The sequence below is a fragment of the Eptesicus fuscus genome, chromosome 18, assembly GCF_027574615.1.
Source record: "Eptesicus fuscus isolate TK198812 chromosome 18, DD_ASM_mEF_20220401, whole genome shotgun sequence".
NCBI lineage: Eukaryota > Metazoa > Chordata > Mammalia > Chiroptera > Vespertilionidae > Eptesicus > Eptesicus fuscus.
Window position 1 is genome coordinate 23,331,245 of NC_072490.1, and position 24,862 is coordinate 23,356,106.

The window sequence follows — 24,862 nt, forward strand, 5'->3', positions numbered from 1 at the left end:
TTCTCTTGTCTTTAACTACAGAAACAGACTGCAGTGCTCTGACCTGACCTTTCTTATACTTCAGCTCCCTACCTCCAGTCCCTCTGTCCATAGTTTTAATTTTAATTTTTCATTGGTTTATATGTTGGTAGATTTGTCAATTTATGTATTCATTCAACAAATACTACTTGAGAAATTACTGTACGAGCTACCGTGCTATAAGTTAAGGATTTTCATAAAGAAATTGTGTCTCTTCTATTCTTTTATAGATCATGCACATTTTATTTTAATTTTCTTTCCTTAGAAATACCTGTAAATTGTCTATTTTCTCTCCTAAATTTTTTGAGTACTTAGTTGTTATGTTTTGTATCTTCATTTTTCCTAGTGCCTGGCACCCATAATAAGGCATTTGTGTCACTGGTAGTCATCTAGTGGTAAATCCTTTTATTTTGCAAATGTGGAAAGTTAAAGTTCAGAAAGCATATGACTGGGGAAAATATAACTTGTTAATGGCCAAAATAGAAGTAACACCTCACACTCTATATGTCTTACTACTCACTACTCTATCATACTTTATGTCAACCTTGTTTACTTGGATTTAGCGCTTTTTCAATTTATCAGATACCTTCTGTATGCAAAGCACTCTGAGAAGAAAACAGGAGAGAGAAACATGAGTGACTTACCTCAAATCTTATTCAGAAGGAGGTGGCGATTAAATACTAAATAAGTAGATGCTGTTTCTGCCTTCTGGGTTCATGTACTCTAATGCAGAGTTTCTTAACCTTGGGATTGATTATTGACATTATGGACCAATTAATTATTTGTTGTGAGCGGCTGTGGGTGCGGTGTTGGATGTTTAGTAACATCCCTGACATCTAAGTGCTGAAGGCTCTGAGAGGCATGCTTTTTAAATCTTCACAGGGCATCTTGTCAGACAGAAAGGCTCTCGAAGGCAGCAGTCGCCAACTGGTGGTCCGTGGACCACTAGTGGTCCGTGAGGTCCAAAAGGTTGGCGACCCCTGCTCTAAGGCATCCCTTTACTGAGATCTTAACAAAGGATTTAACATTCACATCCTTAGTTTTGTTTTTAGATTTGATATTTTCCCAAAAGCAATGTCTTAATATTAGCACAAATTGCTGATAGAGAGGCTGAGAATGAGAAAATGTTTTATTTTAAACCCAGCAAGTCCTAGCTCCTTTTTGTTGTGCTGTTCTTCCTTTGCTTCTTTCATTCTACTATAAGTAATAGGTATAAACCAGGCAGCACCTTCAACACTCCGGCTGGATTGCTCCTTAGTCAGATCCCCAGTTTATTAGGTATGTTTTCTATTTTCCTTATAGTTAAGGATTGCCATGTTGCCACTACATAATAAGGGACGTTTTCCCTGTATGTTTTCCCCTGTTACCATAAAAGCATTCAAACCTGTAAAGAATTTTTGTGAGTTTATTTGAGCCAAACTGTAGACAATTGCTGGGAAGCAGTATCTCAACGGATTGGGATAATGCTCCAGAGAATGGTGTTTTTTTCCATCTATTTTTATACATTGCAAAGGAGGGGACATAGGTAGGTTACATTAAATTCATTGGTGATAGATTAGAGAGGCGGGAGGAAGCAAAGGGGAAACCTCTGGGATTGGATAAAAAGTAAAATGATAGACACATACTTAGGGGGGTGCAGGATAGATAACAGTCAACAATTAACATAACAATGAAGGAATCTGTGTTATCTGTCCTGGCACCCAGGCACATTAGGTTGTCCCCCAAGGGGTCCTGAAAAAGGGAAATTACAAGTTATGCAGACATTTCAAGGGTATGTTATCATAGATGCAAAAAGACAGATAGGCTCAGTTAAGGTAAAGGTTGACCTTGTCAGTGAAGATACTGGCCTAGGACATAACTACCCACCATAACTGCTTTTAGTTAAAGTTTAATTTCAGACCATCTTTTGTGGTTACTTTAGGTCTTTGAGTTTGAAAGACCACCATGCAGGCATCCGCTGAGCTTGTCAGGTTAGCATGTGGCCCCTTTCATCCACACCCCACTTTTATTTAAGCCTTCTCTGGCAGCCAGCTCCTCCTGGGCTGGGTCTGTCTTTTGCTCACAATCTCATTCACACCCTTTAGTCTTTCACTGATGCTTGATGCAAGGTCCTTGGAGCTTCTGTTCAGTCCATAGACAGATCTATCACATATCTTATGCATTTTAGCAATACCCCAATTTCAGGTATCAAAACCTATGTTAGTTATCTATTGCTACTATATAAGTTAACCAAAACTTAGTAACTCGAAACAATAATTATTTATTTCATACTTGCTGTTAGGAGTTTGGGAGCAGCTTAGCTGGAAGCTTCTGGCTTAGGAGTCTCAAGAAATTGCAGTCACGTTTCAGCTGGAGCTGCAGTAATCTGAAAGGCCTGACCAGGCTGGAGAACCAGTATGGCTTTCTCTCCTTGTGGGTCTCTCCATGGGACTGCTTAAGTGTCTGTCTCCAAGGGATACTTTCCCCAGACCAAGTGATCCAAGAATTTTCAGATATATTTTTAAAATAACCACAGTCCACATGTAGCTTCCCAGGCCGCCCAGATGACCCTTTTCCATTCTATCCAGCTGTAAGGGGAAAGGTCTATGGGCCCTCACAGGCAGGGCCACAGCTACCTGAAAAGGACACTGGGGAATTAAATCCAGCTGTGTGCCTGGGAAGACGAGAAAGCAGATTTGGTTGAATGGGGAGAATGGTGAAATCATCAACCAAAGTAGAGGGAGCACAGAAAGAAAAAGTATCCGGAGTGTCTGTGTTCATTCTATAGCAAACTGTTCCTGTATGGTTTTTGCTTGATTTTTCAGTTTTTCTATAATAAAACAATAAACCAGAGTAATGTATTATAGTTATTTTGGTGTTTAATAGTATTCTAGGGAGTTTTCATCCACTCATTTTAAATTTTGGATGAATGCTTGCTTTGGAATTCTATTTTTGAAGTATGGGCATAAGATCGGTTATTGTTCCTCCAAGTCCTTCTGTGCTTCTCTGTCCTACTGCATGATTGTAAACCTTCACCAAGGGCTTTACTTCCTCCCTTGGGGCATCTTATTGAATACTTGCATCTTCAGTAATTCATCTGGGCCCAATGCTTTGTCTGTTTTAATACTTCTAATTACCTAATTATGTACTATAATGCAGTGACAAAGCCCTTTATCATTTCACTCTTTTCTTAACCCTTTTCTTGCTTAGGAAATACTCTTTTTGTCTCTTTGTTGTCTGAGAAACTCTTCATTATAGACAGCCCAGATATTTGCCTGGCTTCCCTTTATTGTCTTTCTGTTTTATGAAGACAATTGCTTTCTAGTTAACTCTCATCAGGTACCTGGGATCCTGGTTATTGGGCTCTAGAGTTGGTGTTTAGTTGTCCGCTATCTCTCACTTCCTGATTCACTCCCATACACTGCAGTCACATGAGAAGGTATCTGAAGGAGAAATCGAATAGTCTGGTTGTCATAAACAACTTTCGTGACAGAATTAGCGGCCATTCTGTCATTTATAGATCTTTTATGTCCACAAGTATTCATGAGTAAATTATTGGAAATCAATAATATTTTCCAAAATTATGATGATCTGTACTTAAGTATAACTAAATATTGATGAAGGGGAATTTTTATTTATATATATATATTAGACAATAAAGGGAAAAATGATAAAATTATAGTCTTATCATTTTATAACCTTTAGTGAATTAATGGACCTAGGCAACACTCATCCGTGGTTGCTAGCATCATAAAAGGAGAGATAAGTTAACAGTACATGCCTCCTGATAGAATTGCACAACACCGACTATACCAGTTATATATTGCTGCACTGTAAGCCACCCCAAAGCTTAAAACAACAGCATAATTTATTTTGTTGATGAATCTATAACTTGGGTAGATGTGAGCAGGACAGTTTGCCTCTGTTCCACGTGGTGTTGGCTAGGCCAGCTTGAAGGTCAGGGGCTAGAATTTCTGAACACTTGCTCATGTACATGGTCTCAGCAAAGACCTTCTCTGGAGCTATGTCTACAATACCTCTACACAGCCCTTCCATGTAGCTGCTTCTTTTCCTAGCAGCATGGTGTCTGGGTTCCAACGATGTGTCCGGATGGAGAACCAGGCAGAACTATGTAACAGCATCCCTTATGCTGCGTTCTCTGGGAAAAGCCATCATGAAGGCCAACACATATTCAAATGGAGGGGAGTTTGACTCACCTTTTTTATGGAAAGCATGCCAAAGAATTTGTAAACATGTACTAAAAACATCATGCTGCCTATAAAGAACTTTGTTGACAGTTGAGCCTGAATCTGGTTAGATCTCTAGACCTAACTACCAGTTTATAGGAAATACTAGAGGCCTGGTGCACGAAATTTGTGTACTTGGGTGCGCGGCAGGGGGCATCCCTCAGCCCGACCTGTGCCCTCTCGCAGTCCGGGAGCCCTCAGGGGATGTCTGACTGACGGCTTAGGCCTGCTCCCACCACTGCCACTGCGCTTGCCAGCCATGAGCCCGGCTCAGGGCTTCTGGCTGAGCGGCGTTCCCCCTGTGGGAGTACAATGACCACCAGGGGTGAAGCTCCTGTGTTGAATGCCTGCCCCCTGATGGTCAGTGCGTGTCATAGTGACCAGTCTTTCCAGTCGTTTGGTCGAGTAGGCTTTTATATATATAGATTAGTGAAGCAGTTGGGAAGTATTGCTACCCTGTTATCTACCCAGATGCATTGGGGCAGGTATTAATCTCTCTGCTTTAGTGCACTTAATTGTTAACTTCTCAGTTTAGCTGGATTATCTTCAGAGACTCTTTTGAGTTTTAAAACTTGTCTGGATGTAAGTTCTTTTTCCAAATTCTGAAATACTAGAAACTTTTAATTTTTTTAGAACTTTTCTGTATCTTTCTACCTTACTTATTTGATGCTATGGATTCTTCATCAGGATTTAGAGAACAATCATGCTTTTCTAAATAAAGAGGGTGTCATGAAACTTCATAAATGGATACTTTAGCATTGTTGAGTAGAATTGTAGATGGTGTGTTAATTGCATAGGGATGCTATGTCTGACTAATACACATTTTCAGTTTATTGGGTATTTGCTAAAAGTGGGTAATTTAAATTACCTTCCTGCAATTTAATTCTTGTAGATCTCTGGTTTTTAATCTTGCAAGTGGATAGTAGGCATTTAAATGAAACTAAGAATTGGTACGTAATTTACATTTTTAGCAATTAGGTATTAAACTCTTACTATATAACTCATAGGTATTTGTTACAAAGTAAATATTGTAGTTTTTAGCACTTTTCCCCATAATTCATTCAGATTGTAGCAGCTACACAGGATTTAGTTTTAACAGTGTACATAGATAATTTGCAAAGAATAGTTAAGGAAAGGACACACAAAATCATTTAGCCACATGATCTTAATCACGGGGCATGGAGCTTCTCAGAAGGATTATTCTAGTTTTAACTTAGTGACTAAGTTTTTCCAAGAAATTTCTGGACAGTTTATTTTATTAATTACTTACCTTTCCTGATTATTTTTGGATATTTGACTTTCTAAGGGCTTTAGCAATTTTCTTTTGTCCCATATAAACCATATTAAAAGTTTTTGTGTTTCTTTCCTACTTGGGTGCATTTGACATCTTTCTGGAACTTCTTTGACTTCTGTGCTACATATTCTTCTCTGAATCTATGTTCAGGTTAGTTTTCCCTTCTTTAGCAGCTATGGTCACTTGTCCCAGTTGAACTCCCATCCTGCTTAGGGACTGTCTGGAGGGCATGACATTAAGGTTTATGCAGAGATGTGAAGTAATCTTGCTCAGATCTATATGTTGTTCATTACTGGCCCCCAAAATGGAGGCCTCCTTGCTGCTAGAGAAAAGATCAAATATCTGTTTCTTGGGACGGTTGCACATCAAAAGGAGTTTCAAGCAAAAGTCAAATGAACAGATGAAGATAAAATAGGCTTTAATTTATTATAAAAATTAGGATCAGAAAAGAGATGCTTCATGAACCACTAGCATAGTTCACTCAGGAACCCAGCCTAGACATAAGGAAAGTGGTAACTCCAAAAGAGGATTAGAAAGAAGCAGATAACAGCTGAAGTCTCCAAAAACAGAGGCAGTGAACCGTTCTAATCTGAAGTCAAACAACCATTAATGCTCTTAAAAAGGCTCACCAGGGTATTTTTCTGTTTCCATGTCCTGTGCCTCCATGCTTGCGGTACTCTTCCTCTCCAGTCTCTCACACATTCTCTTAGCCACATTCATCTGCATCACCCACAGCACCAGTACTAGTGAAGACCTCTATTTCTGAACACCTACTACTTGCGGGGCACTGTTCCTGGTGGTGCTTTCACATATCTCATCTTGATCCCAAGGTCAGTGTTACTGTCCCTACTTAACAGAGGAGGCAGTCACTTGTCAAGATCACACAGCTAGCAACTGTGCAACATGAATTTTAACACAGGCTTTTCCTTTCAGTTTTGAGATTTTCCCGTGTCACTTCATTATGATGCGCTTTTCTCTTTCCTATAATCTCTCTTCCTTAAAGCTTATTCCCACTTAGAGTTACTCAAATACTATCTTCTTTGTTATTTCAAAAAAATATAGAGTCACTCTGTTGCACTTCCTCAGTTGTAAATTCAAGCATTCAAAGCTCTTTCCAGACCTGCCCCACTTTTCTTTCTATCCTGTTTTCCTGTTCCCAACTGGCAATACTTTGTGTACTTTTCTTTCTGATGACTAATTACTATACTGAGCTATACACCTGGAATACTCTGAGCCTTCTATGCCTTCATATCTTTTCTTCTGATTTGGTTACCTTTTCAATTGATGTTGCATGTTCCTCCTGTTCTAAAAATTCTTGTTCACACCTTTTGTGATTGAATCTATTGGACTGTTTACTTCTAAACAACACCCCCTCTTCCATTATTTGTTCATTGTGCATTGCATTGCTATATATGTGATCTATAGCTTATTGTGATTGTATATTTTGTCTTATAAACAACTATTTAAGTCCCTTTCAAGCTCATAGTCTGCCCTTTTCTGTTTTACATGACCTCAAAGAACCTGGTGACATTTTGATCCAGACCATTTAAGCAATACTGACTAACTTGTTCCATTTGAAGTCTACATTTTAATTAGATAAAATTAGCAATGTGGTCATGTAAAATAATTTAAATGAATTTGCATTAAAAAGATAATTTTTTCAAAAACTTGGTAATAATGTCACATTTTGTCCTATAAACCAAATGGACTAAAACAGAGCACTCCCCCACCATAAATACATAGATTATAATTCATTTTGCTTAAAAATTGTTGTATTCACCATGTGGTGACATTAAGCATATGGAAAACATTTGAAATATTTAGATGTTGGAGGGTATTGCTTCCCTCTGTGATATAATAATTTCCCTTTTCTCATCCTTTTTTCCTGAATGTGTCAGTCCCATCAATGCCATAAGTTGCATGGCAAATACAGACTTCCACTAAAACCCGAAGCAGCCCTTGCACCTCTCAGAGATGAGAATTTGAGGGTAATTCTTAGAATTGTGCTAGTCATTTCAATTCTGTGTTTTCTTTTTCCAGGTTTCCTGAAATGCAGTTTTTCCGACAAGAAAATGTGAGAAAAATTCTTACAGATGTTCTTTTCTGTTATGCTAGAGAAAACGAGCAGTTGCTTTATAAACAGGTAATGAAAATATCGTACAGGTGGCATCCATTGACTCAAAATTTCCTATACAGCTTGACAAATGATAGAGCAATAATGTAGCCTTTATTGTATCCAAAGTTGTATCATAATAGTACAGCAATCAAAGGGCTGCTTGTCAGCTGCACGGTGAGAAAAGTAAGCTCATTGAGGCACATATGCTTCTTCCTTATTATAAGACATTTCACCAAATTGTCTTCTATAAGGCATTCAATCTTTTCTTTCAACTTTTGGGAGTTTGTTTATAAACAACATCTTTGAAGCCAATCTAGTAATAAAACTTTTCAGAGTTGTATGTATAAATATTGTTTCTATGTACAGCATTTATAAATATGTGACATGCTGTGTAAAAAATAAAGTATCCTTTTACTCTTTAAAACTTACCAGTAATATAACTTCAGAAAGTTCCTTTAAATTTTTTGAAATTTATAGGATATTCTTTCTGATCCTGATATTTATTTAATTCATTCTCATTACTAAAGTAAAGAAAATTGTTGGATTATTTTTATTGAAATGTAAATTGTTTACTTAATATATAAGGAAATACCTAGGTTTCTCTTGAACTTATCGTGATCCAATAAAAATAACAAGTTGAGCCCTGGCCAGGTGGCTCAGTTGTTTGAAGCATTGCCCTGTACATCAGAATGTTGCAGTTCCATTCCTGGTCAGGGCACATACCTAGGTTGGAGCACATACGGGAGGCAACCGATGGATGTTTCCCTCTCACATTGATGTTTCTCTCTCCCTCTCCCTCTCCCTCTCCCTCTTCTCTCTCCCTCTCCCTCTCCCTTCCCTCTCTCTCTCCTTCCTTCCCTTCCCCTCTCTCTAATATCAATAAAAACATATTCTCAGGTGAAAATTTAAAAAAGAAAACATCAAGTTGAATACTTTTATGTCTTTCTCAAAATGTACATCAAGAGGGAATTCAAACTGAATTAATAAATTCTCTAACAATAAAAATTTATGACATGTCCAATTGACAACCACCTAATTTCAGTGTAATATAACAAAATATTCATATGGTAAAAGCAATGTATTTAATTTGAAGAAAACTTGATCAGTTTAAAGATAATAAACCAAGTCATATTACACTTGTCCTAAATAATACATTTGTTATTAAGTGCATAGAATACCCAAGGAACTAATTTTATCTTAGTTTTAATATTAGTAATATGTCTTTATATTAATTACATGGTAATTCTTTGAAATATAATTACATTATATAAATCACTGTTTAGAATGAGAAATGAAAAAAAATATTCATCCCATTCACAATGCCAACCAAACTATAAAATAACCTAGAAATAAATTTCATATAGGCACAAAAGCTATATGAATAAAACTATAAATGTATTAAAGTATATAAAGCCAGACTTGAATAAACAGAAAAGTGATACATGTTTTTAGATGAGAAGACATTAAATAAAATATAACTTCTTACCAGATTGATGTATAAATATAGTATCATTACAGTGATAATCTAAGTGAGAGATGTAAGTTTTTAAAAACTGGACACATTTATTTTAAATTTAGTGCCAAAAAACTTTACATTAATTTTAATGTACATAAGGTAGCTTAGCAAATTAAGAGCACTTGTCTAGGTGCATATTCCTTTATTTGAATCTCAGCTCCACCAGTTACTAGCTGCATAGGCAATTTACTTACTTAACTTTTCTAATCCTTAGTTTCCTTATCTATTACAGGAGGGTAATAATAGCATTAACTTCGTGGAGTTAGAAACATCTAGTTCTCACTAAGCGTTCATGTTGGTAGTTGTGGTGTTATTAATATTACTAGAGGCCTGGTGCATGAAATTTGTGCACTCTAGGGGGTGGGGGCCCCTCAGCCCAGCCTGTGCCCTCTCGCAGTCCAGGAGCCCATAGGGAGTGGGCCTAAGCCATCATCAGTTGGAAATCCTTAGCGCTGCCACAGAGGTGGGAGAGCCTCCTGCCACCACCGCTGTGCTTGCCAGCCGTGAGCCTGGCTTCTGGCTGAGCAACGCTCCCCCTGTGGGAGCACACTGACTACCAGGGGGCAGCTCCTGCGTTGAGTGTCTGCCCCCTGGTGGTCAGTGCGTGTTATAGCGACTGGTCATTCCACTGTTTGGTTGGTTTGCATATTAGCCTTTTATTATATAGGATTATTATTAAATATATCAGAGTTGCCAGATAATTTAGGGGAAAAAAAGAGTGGCAAAGGGAGATAGGAAAATTTCTATAAATACTCTGTGATCAAACCACTGTGATGGTAGTGTGGAAATCGGGAGTAGATCACTGGAACAAACTAAGATGGGTCTAGTTATGTATGCAATCGTAATATGATAAGATAGGACATTTTTATTGACTTTCTATATTTGGCTTTCCATCTAGAGAAAAGATTAAATTATACTTTTATTAGAGAACAAATTCTAGATGGAGTAAAGATATAACTGTAAAAACAAGAATTAGATAAGTATACCAGAAAAAATTTAGGAGGATATTTTTACAATCTGTGTAGGAAAGGCTTTCCCAAGCAAGATATCTGGAAGTTATATGCAAAGTTACAACACTAAAAACAAACAAACACCAAAAAGGGAGACGGGGAGAAATTAAATCTCTATCAGTATAGCATTTTTGGGAAGCAAATAAAAGAAAATCCCATTCAAAATGACTTAAACTCTAAGGATGTTAGAATCATACTTTGCAAGAAGTCTGGGGGCAGAATGGTTTTGCAGCATTAGTTCCATAGCTCAGGCTCTTCCTCAATGACCCAGGTTTATTTCTATTTTCCCATTCTCCTCTTCTCATTGTGTTGGCTTTTATAATGAAGCCTATCCCCTCATTGTCTCCTCTCCTCTCCTCTTTCAAATACTTGAAAATACTTCACAGTAAAAGATTTGATAGCAAATCAAGTCAGAATAAATTTATCCTAAAATACAGATTTGTTTTCCTTTTTCCTTTAGAGAAAGAAAAATCTAGATTGGAGAAGTCTTAAAATAATGGAAACAATTTCCACTGACAAAGAACAAAAACATAATAACTGCACATGCCATCATTTGTGATATATGTAGCCCTCTGCATTTTTAAGGAAGACTAAAGAGGAATAAGGAAGATCAGATTCTTGATAATTTAGACAAAGTCTATCAATTATTGAATTAGAAAGTATTAGCTTACTCCTGGGTATCAGTTAATAAGACTTAATTACTCCCTGTACATGTTTAAAAATCTCATAGATTTTTTACACAGAAAAAAACCTTCTGTAGAAGGACTGAACATTTAGCCAGATCAAATTTAAGAAAAAACCTTGAGTTTTATCACAAGCTGTTAAAGCTATTATTTTGTACTAGGTGACACCCCGTTTAACATCGACCATATTGTTAATAGTTATGGGGTTTTATTGAATTAATGAGACTGTTATCATGTAGTAGAATGTCTTGCTGAGTTAATTGAAACTGCAGAGATTATATAAATGGTATTAATGAACTTTGACTGCCTGATGCCTCAACTTTAATAAAGACTGCTTGGTGGGCTAAATGAACACAGGCAGATAAAAGAACAGGTTCAATTTTGTGAGCCTACAGGCTGTTGATGAAGAAAACTTCGTTACCTTTATTTTCCAATGGCATGAGTTCGGAGTGCAGTGACTGCTAACAATCCAGCAGGGATAAAGGCTTGAAGCAAGCAGAAATGCTGACAGTGTCGATGGCAGCAAAATACACATTTTGGGAACCAAGAAGTATACTGACACTACATTATTTTGTATTATGTTTTGTCAAATTTACAGCATATTGAATTTATGATGATTCTGTCTAGATAACTCTTTTCCTTTAGAGATGTCTGTATACTTGCCACTTGCAATTATTTTCTGGGTTTTACTAGTCTAGAATTGAGAGTAAAGCCAACAGTCTCTTCCAAGTCTATTTAAGAAAATATCCGTAGTTTAGTTGGAATGTAACAATGAATTGGTAAAAAGTTGTCTTCAATGTTATTAATTTTTATTATATAAAGAGCACCCTATTTATTGATGTGAAATACTGAAATATGATTTAGTGTTATTCTTTTCCATTTTTTATATTGTAGGCCAAATTTTACCAATTTGTTGCCATATTGAGGGTAGATATTTCATTTATTCAGTCACTGTGTAGTGAGTGCTTTTTATGTGCTGAGCCTATAATAGGAGCTGGGTTTGTGTGTGTGTGTGTGTGTGTGTGTGTGTGTGTGTGTCTTGTTCTCTAGACTGCAAGCTTCACAATGGTTAGGAGCTTGCCTACTTTATTCACTTTTGTGTTTTCAACACATCATAGGTAGTTAATAAATAACTTTTGAAATAAACAAAGACAAATGATGCCTGAACAAATAGAGAATGTGGAGAGCGTAGTATCACAGAAACTAGAGGGAAGAGAACATTTAAAGAAGGTGAGAGATGCATTTAAACAATAAATCTTTCTTATTAAATTAGCCATAATTAGTTAGAAGATATATTGAGGGGGAAAGACCCATTTAGAATCACTACCACTACTAACAACAATAAAAACCTAGTAACAAACCCTGTAAAAACTATGCAGGTCTACAAATTTTTGGATTGGAAAATCTGGTGTTTTAAAAATATCAATTTTCTTCAAGTTCATTTTAATGCAATGCCAATAAAAATTGCAGTATTTTGTTTATAATTTATGTATTGAAGTTCCCTTGGATGAAAAAATTTAGAACAGGCAAGATAATTTTGAGAAAAAAAGGATAGATAGTATGGAAGAATAGAATAATGTACAGGTTTTCTCTACAATAGTAAAATTGTTTTTAAAATTTAAAAAAATATTTATTTGATTTTTTTCAAGCACACCTTTTACTTTGCTCTCCTGACCCTAATAAACAGCCCAAGAAGCAAAATGGAGAAGACTCACCATCTCCTCTGAGATAGCATTTATTTTGTGTGTGTGTGTACACTAAAGTTCTTATTAAGAACTAGAGGCTCAGTGCACGAAATTCATGCACAGACAGGGCGGGGGCGGTCCCCTCAGCCCAGCCTGCACCCTCTCCAATCTGGGACCCCTTGGGGGATGTCCGACTGCTGGTCTAAACATCTCACAATCCTGGACCGCTGGCTCCTAATTGCTCACCTGCCTGTCTACCTGGTTGCCCATAACTGCCCCCTTCCCTGCCAGCCTGATCACCCCTCACTGCCTCTGCGTGCTGACCTGATCACCCCTAACTGCGCCTCCCTCCTGGCCTGGTTGCCCCTAACTGCCCCTCCTGCCGACCTGGTTGCTCCCAACAGCCCCCCTGCTCTCCTGATGGCCCCCAACTGCCTCCCCTGCCAGCCTGGTCGCCCCTCACGCCCCCCCGCCAGCTTGGTCACCCCATGCAGCCTGCTGTTCAGTCGTTTGGTCATCCCTAGGGCCGGCCCTGGGTGGCTGGGGGACTGAGGGGACTGGGGGACTCCAGAGGCAGATGTGCCTCGGCGGGGCTGAGGGGACTGGGCACTTCCATCTTGTGGCTGTGGGTGCCACCATCTTTGAGGGCATGGCAGTCAATTAGCATATTCCCTCTTTATTGGCTGTGGGTGCTGCCATCTTTGTGAAGGTGTGATGGTCAATTAGCATATTCCTTCTTTATTAGATAGGTATTCAAACCAATAGAATACTAGTAAAAGTCCGGAAAAAAATAAGAGCTAAATATTAAGTTTATGGTAAAGATGACATTTCAGAACTCTTGGGAGAAGAGGTGTTATTCAATAAACAGTGCTCACTAATAAATCAGTGAAAGGTTCGTAGGGTGGCTGGGGTTGCACACCTATGACATGAGGCCATAATGTATCAAAAGAACTTTTATTTCAAGCATATGGCTGCAGGTGGGCTGAGTCTGAAAATGGAATCAGCGGTGACTGAAGGGAGAGGCAGGTTTTTATTAGCTTCTGCTGGCTGCAAGCAGTTCTGCTGATGTACAAAGCTTGACTGGCATGTCCTGTTCTTGGTTCCTCCCAGCGCCACATGTCCAGTGGTAGGCTATGCTCTGCTCAAGGCGGCACTGCAAGCTTTCTGCAAGATATCTGCTAAGCACAATTCGTTCCCTCTGCCCCGTTTGTTCTCTTTAACCCTTTTAATTAGCTTAACTCATTTTGAGAGAAAAATATATATTTAATCTTCAGGGCAAAATTAAATACTGGATTGATAAATATTTTTTTTTAAAGAAAACTAAAACTATATAACAACCATTGGTGAAATTTGATAGGATTTTTGTTAAAATTATTTTTTATTAAATTTGATGGGGTGACATTGGTTAACAAGATTATATAGGTTTCTATGACATGTCATTGGTATAGTGCATTGTGTGCCCACCACCCAAAGTCAAATTTTCTTCCATCTCCATATATTTGGCATTATTTACCCTTTACTACCCCCGATCCCATCCCTCTGGAATTAAGTCACACAGAAAGAGTCAAGAACTATATGATTTCACTCATATGTAGGCTATAAAACTGAAAGCAACAAATGAACAAATAAGAAAGACAAACAAAAACCTCATAGACACAGACAGGATTTAAAAAAAAAAACTACTACAAATATAAGTGAGGATTTGTGAGATGGTGATATCTATGCTCATAAGCAAGGTAATTCTTTTGGAAGAATAGCTTAATAGTATAGATCAGAGACTTTAACAATATCTTTCATCGTTTACATAGAAATTCTGCTTCTAGATACTTTATTCTGAGGAAACCATCAGAAATAGACAAAACAAACAAACAAGGTAACAAAAATTACCACAGGGATATCTACTAGTATCATAGTTTTGTATTTCTTTTGTTTTTTGGTCCTTCTTTCTTTCCTTCCTCCCTCCCTACTTCTGTTCCTCTTTCCTTTCCTCCCTTTTCTTCATCCATTCCTCTTTTCCTTTTCTTTTTTGTTTTTTCTTTCACTCTAGTGGCCCAGTGCGTGAAATTTGTGCACATTAAAAGGGAATTAATTAGAGGAAATATTTTAATATTGCTATTTGCCCTTTCTTTTTTTTTTTTTTTTTTTGCCCTTTCTTTATAATAGAAGTGTCAGAGATGAAAGAAAATTAGTAAAATGTATATGAAAATCTCCCTCCTGTCAGAGTCTGGGGCACACGGGACCCAGAGTTAAGTCCCCACCCACCCATACATGCCTCGAAATCACACGAGACCCAGACCCGGCCGGCCCCACCCCCCGTCAAGCCCCTCCAGGTGGGGGGGGCAGCCTCAGGTCCCCTTGCCTGGTGCCGAGTGAGGGGCACAGCCTCAGGTCCCCTGTCAAGCCCTGCCAGGCGGGGGGCACAGCCTGAGGTCCCCCAACAATCCCCACTGGGCGGGGGGCACGGCCTGAGGTCCCCCGCCCCGGCCAGGCGGCACGCAACCTCAGGTCCCTGCTGATCGGTCATTATGGCGTGATGGTGTGACAACCACTTACATATTAGCTCTTTATTATATAGGATGGTTTTCTACAGGAAGTAGCTATTGCTTTGATGATTAAAATAATGGTTCTTAGTTTTTGGAATAATGAGATTTTTCCAGGAGAATAAAGCCCTAATGATGATGTTAAAGCATAATTAGCAACACAATTCCATTCTTTCTGAGTCTCTACCATGTTCTTCTAAAGCAAGGGGTGGGTACCTCTCACCTGTAGGCCATGCAAGGCTTGTGAAATCATTTGGTCTGGTCCTGCCAAGGCATTAAGGTGAGTTAAACGTTTGACCAAATAGAGCAGGCTAATTTTTAAGTTGATAATTTCGTATGGCCAGCAAATGATGTTATAAATATCCAAATGGCCCTTGGCAGAAAAAGGGTTCCCCACCCCTATTCTAAAAGATAATCTTTTCAAGATTTGTTTAGTAAGGACATGGTTACCTAAAAAAGATTGCTTATGGTAATTTGTCCTCAATAACAAGTAAGTTGTCAATGGAACATAAGTTATTTTGTAAGAATATCATCAAGTTCTTAGAGTTTACTTTCATATTATTTTGTGATAACCACTAAGTTCCTAAGAATAACACAGTACTACTAGATTGTGCAGAAGGCTGTGTGACTATCCTGTCATAGGAAGTCATCTCTGATTTCACCAGCAAAAGCTGTTTCTTCTCTCTGCTTGTATATTTTATTCTTGTTTCCTGTAAAGGTAGTTTTTTGTCTTATCTTTATAAAAGATAACCCATAGTTATTAAGCAAAAGGGAAATGGTAATTTACTCACTTTCAGAGGCATAAAAGTGTGCAATCTATTTTTAACTTGCTAAAATATGTGTGTGTTTTTTAATGCTTAAGAGGAAAAAACATCTCAATTAGCAAGGCAGGTCACTAATTTGGAATACCTTATTTCCCCACAATAATGGATTTTATAATACATTTTAAAGACAACTAAGTAGCAAATATATCTTTTTGTGTCTGCCTATTCATATAATTCACAGGTGAACACCAATATAAGGAACAAGAATCATATTGGTGAAATCACTAAGTAAGTTTATAAGTAACCTTATAGTTGCAATTAGGAAAAAATTTAGGTACTCTTCAGATTAAACAATTTGAAAATCATAACTTAAAAACTTTGTTTTCTATTATACCAGCTAAAGGTTCTTTCTTTTATTATCCAACACTTCCAGCTAGCTGACTTCAGCTCTTCCTAAATCTACAGACATCCTAATTTTGAACCATTATATAATGAAAACATTGGGTGTAATTTCCTTAGGTCTACAGTTCTTAGTTGCCCTTCTTACTGCAGATCTTTACACTGTAGCTCATGATTATAATTTGCATAAATGAAATTCATATTTATGAGTACAGATCTTGAAGCAACTGACAGGTGCAAGGTTGTCTACCATGCCAATTTATTGTTTGTTGTGTCATTTAAAAGAGAACTGCTCTCCATGTTTTAAAGCAGAATACCATGCTGTGCTTGAATTGGAATCAAAACTAAAACGAAATAAAAGTCTCATCTTGTAGCTTTTCATTTTTTATGCTTTTCTATTATGGAAATGTTGGTAGCAGGGACTAGTTGAAAAAACATTTATCTGGGCTTATTCTGTCCACTAGTGGACTATAAACATCCCACCCTTTCATTTCTCTTGCTCTTATGTTTCAGGGCATGCATGAGCTCTTAGCGCCTATAGTCTTTATCCTCCACTGTGACCACCAAGCTTTTCTTCATGCCAGCGAGTCTGCTCAACCAAGGCAAGTTTTTATATGAGCTCCATCTGTTTTTCAAGCTCTGCTGTAATCTTTTCTTGCCTCAAAATCTTTTAACTTGAAGGTACTTTTGTAAATTATCAACATTTGGATATGTTTCATGTGGCTGATTGTTAATTCCACTTAGTTGTATTAACATAGTTAATAGTTGTAATCTCGGTTCACCTATGGACAAATTTGGGAACATAAATATCTTTGCAAATCTTAAATGTATACTAAAGAAAGACATAATTAATGGATCAAGAAGGAGAAATTTTTGTTGTAATGGCAAAGTGCTAGATTGATTGTATTCATATATACTATCTTCTAATGCCCCATTCTTTTACTATAAGCTGTGTGGGAACCTTGTCTGTAAGATACTTTCTCCAAGTTTGACTCAGTTCAGTTCATAAGAGAAAGGTACTGAAATCTAAAATGAAATAAAAGTCTCATCTTGTAGCTTTTCATTTTTATGCTTTTTTATTATGGAAACTTCTAGTCTAGTTTTTGAGATACATTAAACTTAGTCTTTCCAGCAAATAACTTTAGTAATTGTATTTAACTTAAGCTACTAGTGAGAATTTATTTTCTAACTTAAGATACCCTAACTCCGTGGTCGGCAAACTGCAGCTCGCGAGCCACATGTGGCTCCGTGGCCCCTTGAATGTGGCTCTTCCACAAAATACCATGGCCTGGGCGAGTCTATTTTGAAGAAGTGGCGTTAGAAGAAGTTTAAGTTTAAAAAATCTGGCTCTCAAAAGAAATTTCGATTGTTGTACTGTTGATATTTGGCTCTGTTGACTAACGAGTTTGCTGACCACTGCCCTAACTGATGAGGTGGAGAGGCAGCCAGGAAGCATTTTAGAAATAGAGAACAAAGGATTATAAAACTTTGTCAGGGATATTCCACAGACTAGTCCAGTTATATGCAGGAAAGAGAAAGAAAACACACATTATCTTTCTTAATCAAATGTAGCCAACCATTTTGCTGAACATAGACTAGGACCTTTGTTAAATTAACTTTTGTTTACTATATTACACATTAGTATTGTCTAGTTCCTTTTGAGTTTTTTTAAATTATACTGAGTTTACAGGATCTGACTGTAGTAACCATGTCTTAATTACCTTGGTTTAGTTATTTTAAAGAATGATAAGGATGAAGTTAGTATGAGATCCTGTTTTCATGTCAGTTTTACCTTTTTTAAAACATGTAGGTGGAATACACTTAATAGGAAAGTATAGATGATTGAAAAAATTGCTTTTAAGTGAGTTGAACATGCTTTAGCTATTTCAATCCACTAAAATGTAAAAGCAACACTAAAATAAATTTGGAAGAGGTGCTGTCACTGATTAATTTATGTTGTAGTAAAAATGGAAGTCATTAAAAGAAAATAAGTTAATGTTTTGATATGATATATTTGATGAGTAACCATATACTTTTGGGCATTATTTTAGAAATAAGTAATAGATTTTGGAGTAATCAATGTATTCTAGATCAGGCACATTCAATGAATATGTTGTCACATTTGTATTTGTTATTTGGAATAATTAAATAGTTATCTCACAGGCAAGGCAGCTAATTTGTTTTTTATATTTAGAGAAAGGAAGGATTTCATTTGTTAATGGAATTGCTCTTTTTTATTAAAAAAGGATAATTTTTTAATTTGCACATTTTAAGTAAGTTGGCTTGTAAGTATAGAGTAAGGTAACCTCTGAATCACCTTCTGTTACAAATTTTGATTTGTATGTATTATTTTTTTAAGTGAGGAAATGAAAACGCTGTTGAACCCTGAGTATCTGGAACATGATGCCTAGTAAGTACAGATACTTTCAGATATTTTTATTTTTTATACCATATTTACTTTAGTGAAGGTTTAACAACAGTATATTATTTTTCTACATTTTAGTGCGATGTTCTCACAACTTATGGAAACTGCTGAACCTTGGTTTTCTACTTTCGAGCATGATAGTCAAAAGGTAAATCATATAGTACAGATCTTTTCAGTATGTTTGAAGGAACAAATAATTTCAGTAAGTAATGACATATAATCAGAGAATAAAAGCCATTATCCTATATAATAAAAGGCTAATATGTAAATTGTCCCCTTTACCCAGAGTTTGACCGAAAGTTCGACCAAGGGGTGGGGCCGGTGGCCAACTGCCTGCAACCCCTCCCCCCAGCTGGCCCAGCCCAATCGGGGTGGGTCGGCTGGACCCCACCCATGCATGAATTCATGCATTGGGCCTCTAGTTATTACTATAAAAAAGAAAATATGAAAATACCTGTGGAATAAGATTGAACTGGGATTTAAACCGTATCTCTAATAATATTGGCAGACATATACAAAGGTAATATAAAAATTTTTGTGTAAATAAATGGAAACTTCTTATACGTGTGTATGATATTCATGCAATGTAACTTATTTAAAATTATTATAAACTTTTAATAAAGTGCATTTATCTACCTGATCTGTTGCTATCCTAGTGAGTTGATAGACATATTATTAACTAAAGTGCATAGATAAACTTTGTAACAAATAGGCTGTTTTACTTTTACTAATGCATCACTATGGAATTTACACATTTAGCATCAAACCATTTTTTCTTTCTCATATCCTTATTTTTTAATTATAAGTTTTATTATGATATAATTAATATACTGTAACATTCACCTTTTTAAAGTGTACATCGGTGAGTTTTAGTATATTCGCAAGATTGTGCAAATATCCTCACATCTAATTTCAAAACATTTTCCTCACCTCAAGAGGAAATCCTATACCCAATAGCAGTCACTCCCCATTCCCTCTTCCCAGAGCCTCTACTGTTACTAATCTACTTTGTATTTGTACTTGCCTCTTCTGGACATTTCATATAAGTAGAATTATACAATATGTGGCCTTTTATGACTGACTCCTTTCCTTTAGCATAATGTTTTCAGTGTTCATTCATGGTGTACCATGCATCAGTACTTCATTCCTTTTAATGGCTGAATAATATTTCATTGTGTGGATATACCACAATTAGTTTAACCATAAATCTGTTGATGGACATTTGGTTTTGTTTCACTTTTTGCTTGCTATGAACATTGTGTACAAACTTTTGTGTGAACATCTGTTTTTTGTTCTTTTAGTCTGTCTCTAGGCATGAAATTTCTGAATGATCTGTTACTGTAAACAAACATATATGCTAACCTAGAGATCATTATGTTATTTTCATTTTTATTATACAATATTGGAAACATTGCAAATTATTCTGGCAAGGTATATTAAGAGTTTTGGGCACATTATGTTTTATATGATTAATTTATTTTATATTGGTATAATTGATTGCATTCTGGTTAGAAACCATGTATTAGTCAGTCACTTCATTCCATCTCTTAAAAAATGAAATGGATAACTAATGCTTTTTATGCCTTTGGTCTAGGTCAAGGCAAACTACTGCCTGCAAGCCAGTTTGGCCTGCCATCTGTTTTTGTACAGCTTGTGACTTAAAATGGCTTTTACATTATTAAATGGTTGAAAAAATATGAAAAGAAGAATAATAATTTGTGTCAGATGAAAATAATATGGAATTCAATTTCCATGCCCATAAAAGAAGTTTTATTGGGATACAGCCATGCCTGTCTGTTTACTTGTTGTCTGTGGCTGCTTGCACGTTACAACAGCAGAGTTGAATTGTTGCAGCACAAACTGTATGACCTGTCAAGCCTGAAATATTTACTGTCTGGCTCTTTACAGGGAAAATTTGCCAACCCCTAGCCTCGGTGATAAAGTCTCCCTTCAGCAGAACTTGTTACCTTATGTAAGGGTGATTAGAGCAGAAACTTGCTGTCACTGTATGTGATGAACTACACATGTTGTGGAACAATAACTTTATATTCTTGGCAAGTGATTTGATGAACTTGTAGACTTATGTGAGCATCAGAATTTTGAGCAGAGAGTATTTGAATACATTTAATACAGGCATCATGATTATTTTATACAGTGGTCATTTTGTATTTTATAACTTATTCACTGTATCTAAGAAACTGAGTGACAAACATGTGAGTCACCATTTTTCTTAGTTTTACCTACTTATGTTGATATCACTGAGTCAAGTTCATGAAAATGACTAAGATAATGCAAAGAAAGGCATTCATTTTATCAGTGAACACATAGATGCTGTGACCTCTGAATATTTATATTAATTCTTTCATATGTCATTGAGTAAAATATTCCTTAAAAGTATTTCTAATGAATCCCTTTTTATTGTTTTCTGATTCTCTCATCTTTTTACAAAGAAGTTCGAGAAGTTAATATACCACTCCCATATTCAGTTCTTCTAGTTCAGTGGTTCTCAACCTTTCTAATGCTGCGACCCTTTAATACAGTTCCTCATGTTGTGGTGACCCCCAACCATAAAATTATTTTCGTTGCTACTTCATAACTGTAATTTTGCTACTGTTAAAGAATCGTAATGTAAATATCTGTGTTTTCCGATGGTCTTAGGCATTAGAAAGGTTGAGAACCACTTTTCTAGTTCCTTTGAAAATTCAGTTATAACATTTGCTGCTTGTTTCAGCAGACATGTTTTTCCTTAGACTTGCTTGATGAAAAAAATCAGTGCATTGGTTTACATAAAGGCATAAAATCATTATCTCGTTGCAGTTTGTGGACTGGCTCTGCTCTGCAGAACACATTGACTGCTTAATAAATGGTTAGAAAAATTTTCTAGTTTTATTGGTAGTTGTGGCTGTCCCATTTGATCATATTTGTTAAATGCAAACAGCATTCTTTACTATAAGAAATCCTGATGATAAGGAAGTATTTTATAATAACTCTAGCTTCTCTTTTGATTTCACTGTTTAGCACTTAGTGATCTGGAATATTACTTTTGAGTTTCTTAGATGTAAGAGATTTTGTTATAAGTATTCTGAGCACAGGGGAAATCTTTCAAGCTATGTATCTATATAAAACCCTAATATGCAAATAGACCATACAGCGGAACAACCAAACAACTGAACAGCTAGTCGCTATGACGTGCACTGACCACTAGGGGGTGTGCACGGAACATGGCGGGCATCGGCTACAGTGGGATGGAGGAGCAGGTGAGCGGGGGCACCAGACCAAGGTGGGGCACCGGTCACTGTCATCCGGGCAAGCCTCTGGTGGTTACTGGAAATTCTTTGCTCCTGTGCACTGTGGTCCTGCCTGGCACTCGCACTTCCCAGCACGGGCCTCAATCGCCCCTCAGGGCTTCTCTGCCTCTCCCTGTTCCTGAGTGGTGATCAGGGCCGACAGCTGCCTCTTGCACCTGCTGCTGGCACCGGAGCTGCTGCTCATACCCACTGCTGGCGCCAGCCCAGCTCACACCTGCAGCCGGCACCAGAGCCGCCACTTGCACCCGCTGCCGGCACCTGGCACCAGTCCCAATCACTCGGCACCATCAGCAGTGTGAGCGGCGGCTGCTGGCCCCGATCACCCCTAAGGACTTCTCCACCTCCCCCTGCTCCTGAAGGGTGATCGGGGCCGGCAGCCGCCGCTTGCACCAGCTGATGGTGCCAGCCCTGCTCACACCTGCTGCTGGCGCCGGCCCCAATTGCTCCACGCTGTCAGCGGGTGCGAGCAGTGCCAGTGCCGTCAGCGCGTGGAAGTGGTGGGTGCAGGGCTGCTGGCAGAGAGGGGACTGGGGGCCACGGCGGCGGGGGCATGTGGGGGGATGTGGAGGATAAGCCGAGACCCACTCCTGTGCCCACCATATCCTCGCAGCCCACAGTTCCTTTCATGGTGCACGAATTCATGCAGTGGGCCCCTAGTAGTTTATATAAACCTTATACTAAGCATTTGAAAAATGGACTACATATGCTATTGATTTAATGATAACTCATTCTATTCAAACTTGAAATTGATTATATGATTTCATTAAGTTAAATATTTTTAAATAGCTTAATTTAGGATCACTTCTCTCCAAAGCCAGTGATTGTATATCTGTGGTAGTATGTGTATTCAAAACCCTCAGAAGAAGACTAAATACAGTGATCTGTCTTCCATGGGATTGTTAGCAACCCTGTGTGAGGTCAGTGCCTCCACCCACACAATATGGAATTCAGCTGCACAGGGTTCTTCAGGAAAGGAAAACTGCATGACCAAAATACATAAAATGTTAAATCACTTGTTTTTAAAGAAAATTTGGCTTCAGAATAAACACTGCCTTTTGAATGTGAATAGTATCTTACAATTAACACCCATTCAAAAAAACCCAAACACTTATTTCAATTTAATATCAGTAGGAAAAAATTTAACAAGAATTAAATTTTTAAATTAAATCTTCTTTAATTAAAAAATTTTAACAATTAAAATATTTATTATTTAAAGAGAATGTTAGGTATTACAAAATCAGAAAAAGGTGTCTTGGATGTATTATTTTTATAATAAATGACCACAATATAGAGATTTCCTCTTCTCCTGTTTAAATAAGTGAATAAAAACCAATTGAATTATAAAAATTGATATAGATTTATATCCTTCAGACCTAAAGACACTAAGGCAGACATGCAGGAAGTACAAAGGATGCATTTATTTTTTTAAAAAATATGTTTTTATTGATTTCAGAGAGAGGAAGAGAGAGAGAGAGAGAAATAGGAACATCCTTGAGGGAGAAACATCGAGCGGCTGCCTCCTGCATGCCCCCTACTGGAGATCAGGCCTGCAACTGGGGCATGTGCCCTGACCTGGAATAATCACCTCCTGGTACATGGGACGGTGCTGAACCAGCTTAGCCATACCAGTCAGACAGGACAAATTTTAAGACCAGAAATGATCCTGGAAAGACAGATGGAACCCCTTCCAGGAAACGTTTCTTTGTACTAACACATGCTCCTCCTCTCCTCTGTGGTTTCTACCAGCCTGATTAGTCATGCTCACATGTAGAATTCTCAGTTATTTTCTCTGTAGTCCTCCCCTCCCAACTACAAGGGCAAGAGATTTTACCTTATTTTTGTGCCCCTGAATCTGGTCCAATGATGAAAAGATGATGTTAATCTTAGAGATCTCATAGTTTAGGAGGCCAAGAAGTAGTAAAGAGACTGTGGTAGTAGAGAAGACGATAATGAAATAGGACTTGATCCTCATTTTTAAATATACTTGGGAGCTCTTCTATGGAAACACTGGGGAGGGGATATTCAGGTAAAAGAATGTCATCCCCAGGATCTATAGAAGTGAGAATTCTGTAGCCTCACTAATGATTGAAAGGCCTTAGAAATCAGGCTAAATAATTTGGTGGGTTTTTTTTTTTTCTTCTTGAGTAAAAATGATGGGGAGCTATTAAAATGTTTAAGGAGGGCAATTTGGCATAGTCTAATACCTACTTCAGATAGATCACAGGCATTTTGGAAGATGGATTTGAAAGCAGACTAAATTAGGGACAGTGGGACCAGTTAGGAGGAGAAAAATAATTAGAGCTCCAAATCAGATTATAACAGTATAGCTGAGGAAGAAGAGACATATAAGAATCCCCTGAGTGGTTCTGAGGAACTAAAATTGGTAAAGTGGGTGTTCTTATTGGAGGATGGGTTGAGGTATGCATGGAGAAAGGATAAACGTGTGTTTGAGCAGAAGATGATAAACTTAGTTGTGGGCCTACTGAATAAGACACCCTTTTAGCAATCTAAGATTTCTTGCCAAGATTTGAATGTATGGGGGAAACACTCGGAGTTCTAGGTTATGAATACAGATTAGAAAATCTTTGGAAAGGGTTTTGGTTGAAACACTGTGGATGACTGAGATTATCCAGGGAATTATGTGTAATTAGAGAATAAAACTAAGACCAGAACTATGTGAAAAAGCAACATTTGTGAAGCAGAAACATAAATTTGAGCTACAGCAGTAGACTGAGGATGAATGATAGGCAGACAATCATGAGTGCTGCTATAAATCGCATTTTAGAGAGGGGTAAAATCGAGGACAATATCAGATTTGAGGGGGTAGTTGAAGTTTTCATGAAAGCATTACAAGGAGTTACAGTTATATCTGTCTTAC

General features: G+C 37.4%; 1 protein-coding gene across 1 annotated transcript in view; it reads left to right on the top strand.

Moving 5' to 3' along the window:
* The window catches only part of TBC1D5 (TBC1 domain family member 5), a 463,678-nt gene that overhangs the window by 286,393 nt on the left and 152,423 nt on the right, over nt 1-24,862 (top strand). Inside the window, exons 10-13 of the mRNA XM_028129701.2 lie at nt 7,579-7,681; nt 16,765-16,853; nt 18,611-18,661; nt 18,755-18,824. Coding sequence (XP_027985502.2) covers nt 7,579-7,681; nt 16,765-16,853; nt 18,611-18,661; nt 18,755-18,824 — 313 coding nt within the window. The remainder of the gene's footprint in view (nt 1-7,578; nt 7,682-16,764; nt 16,854-18,610; nt 18,662-18,754; nt 18,825-24,862) is intronic.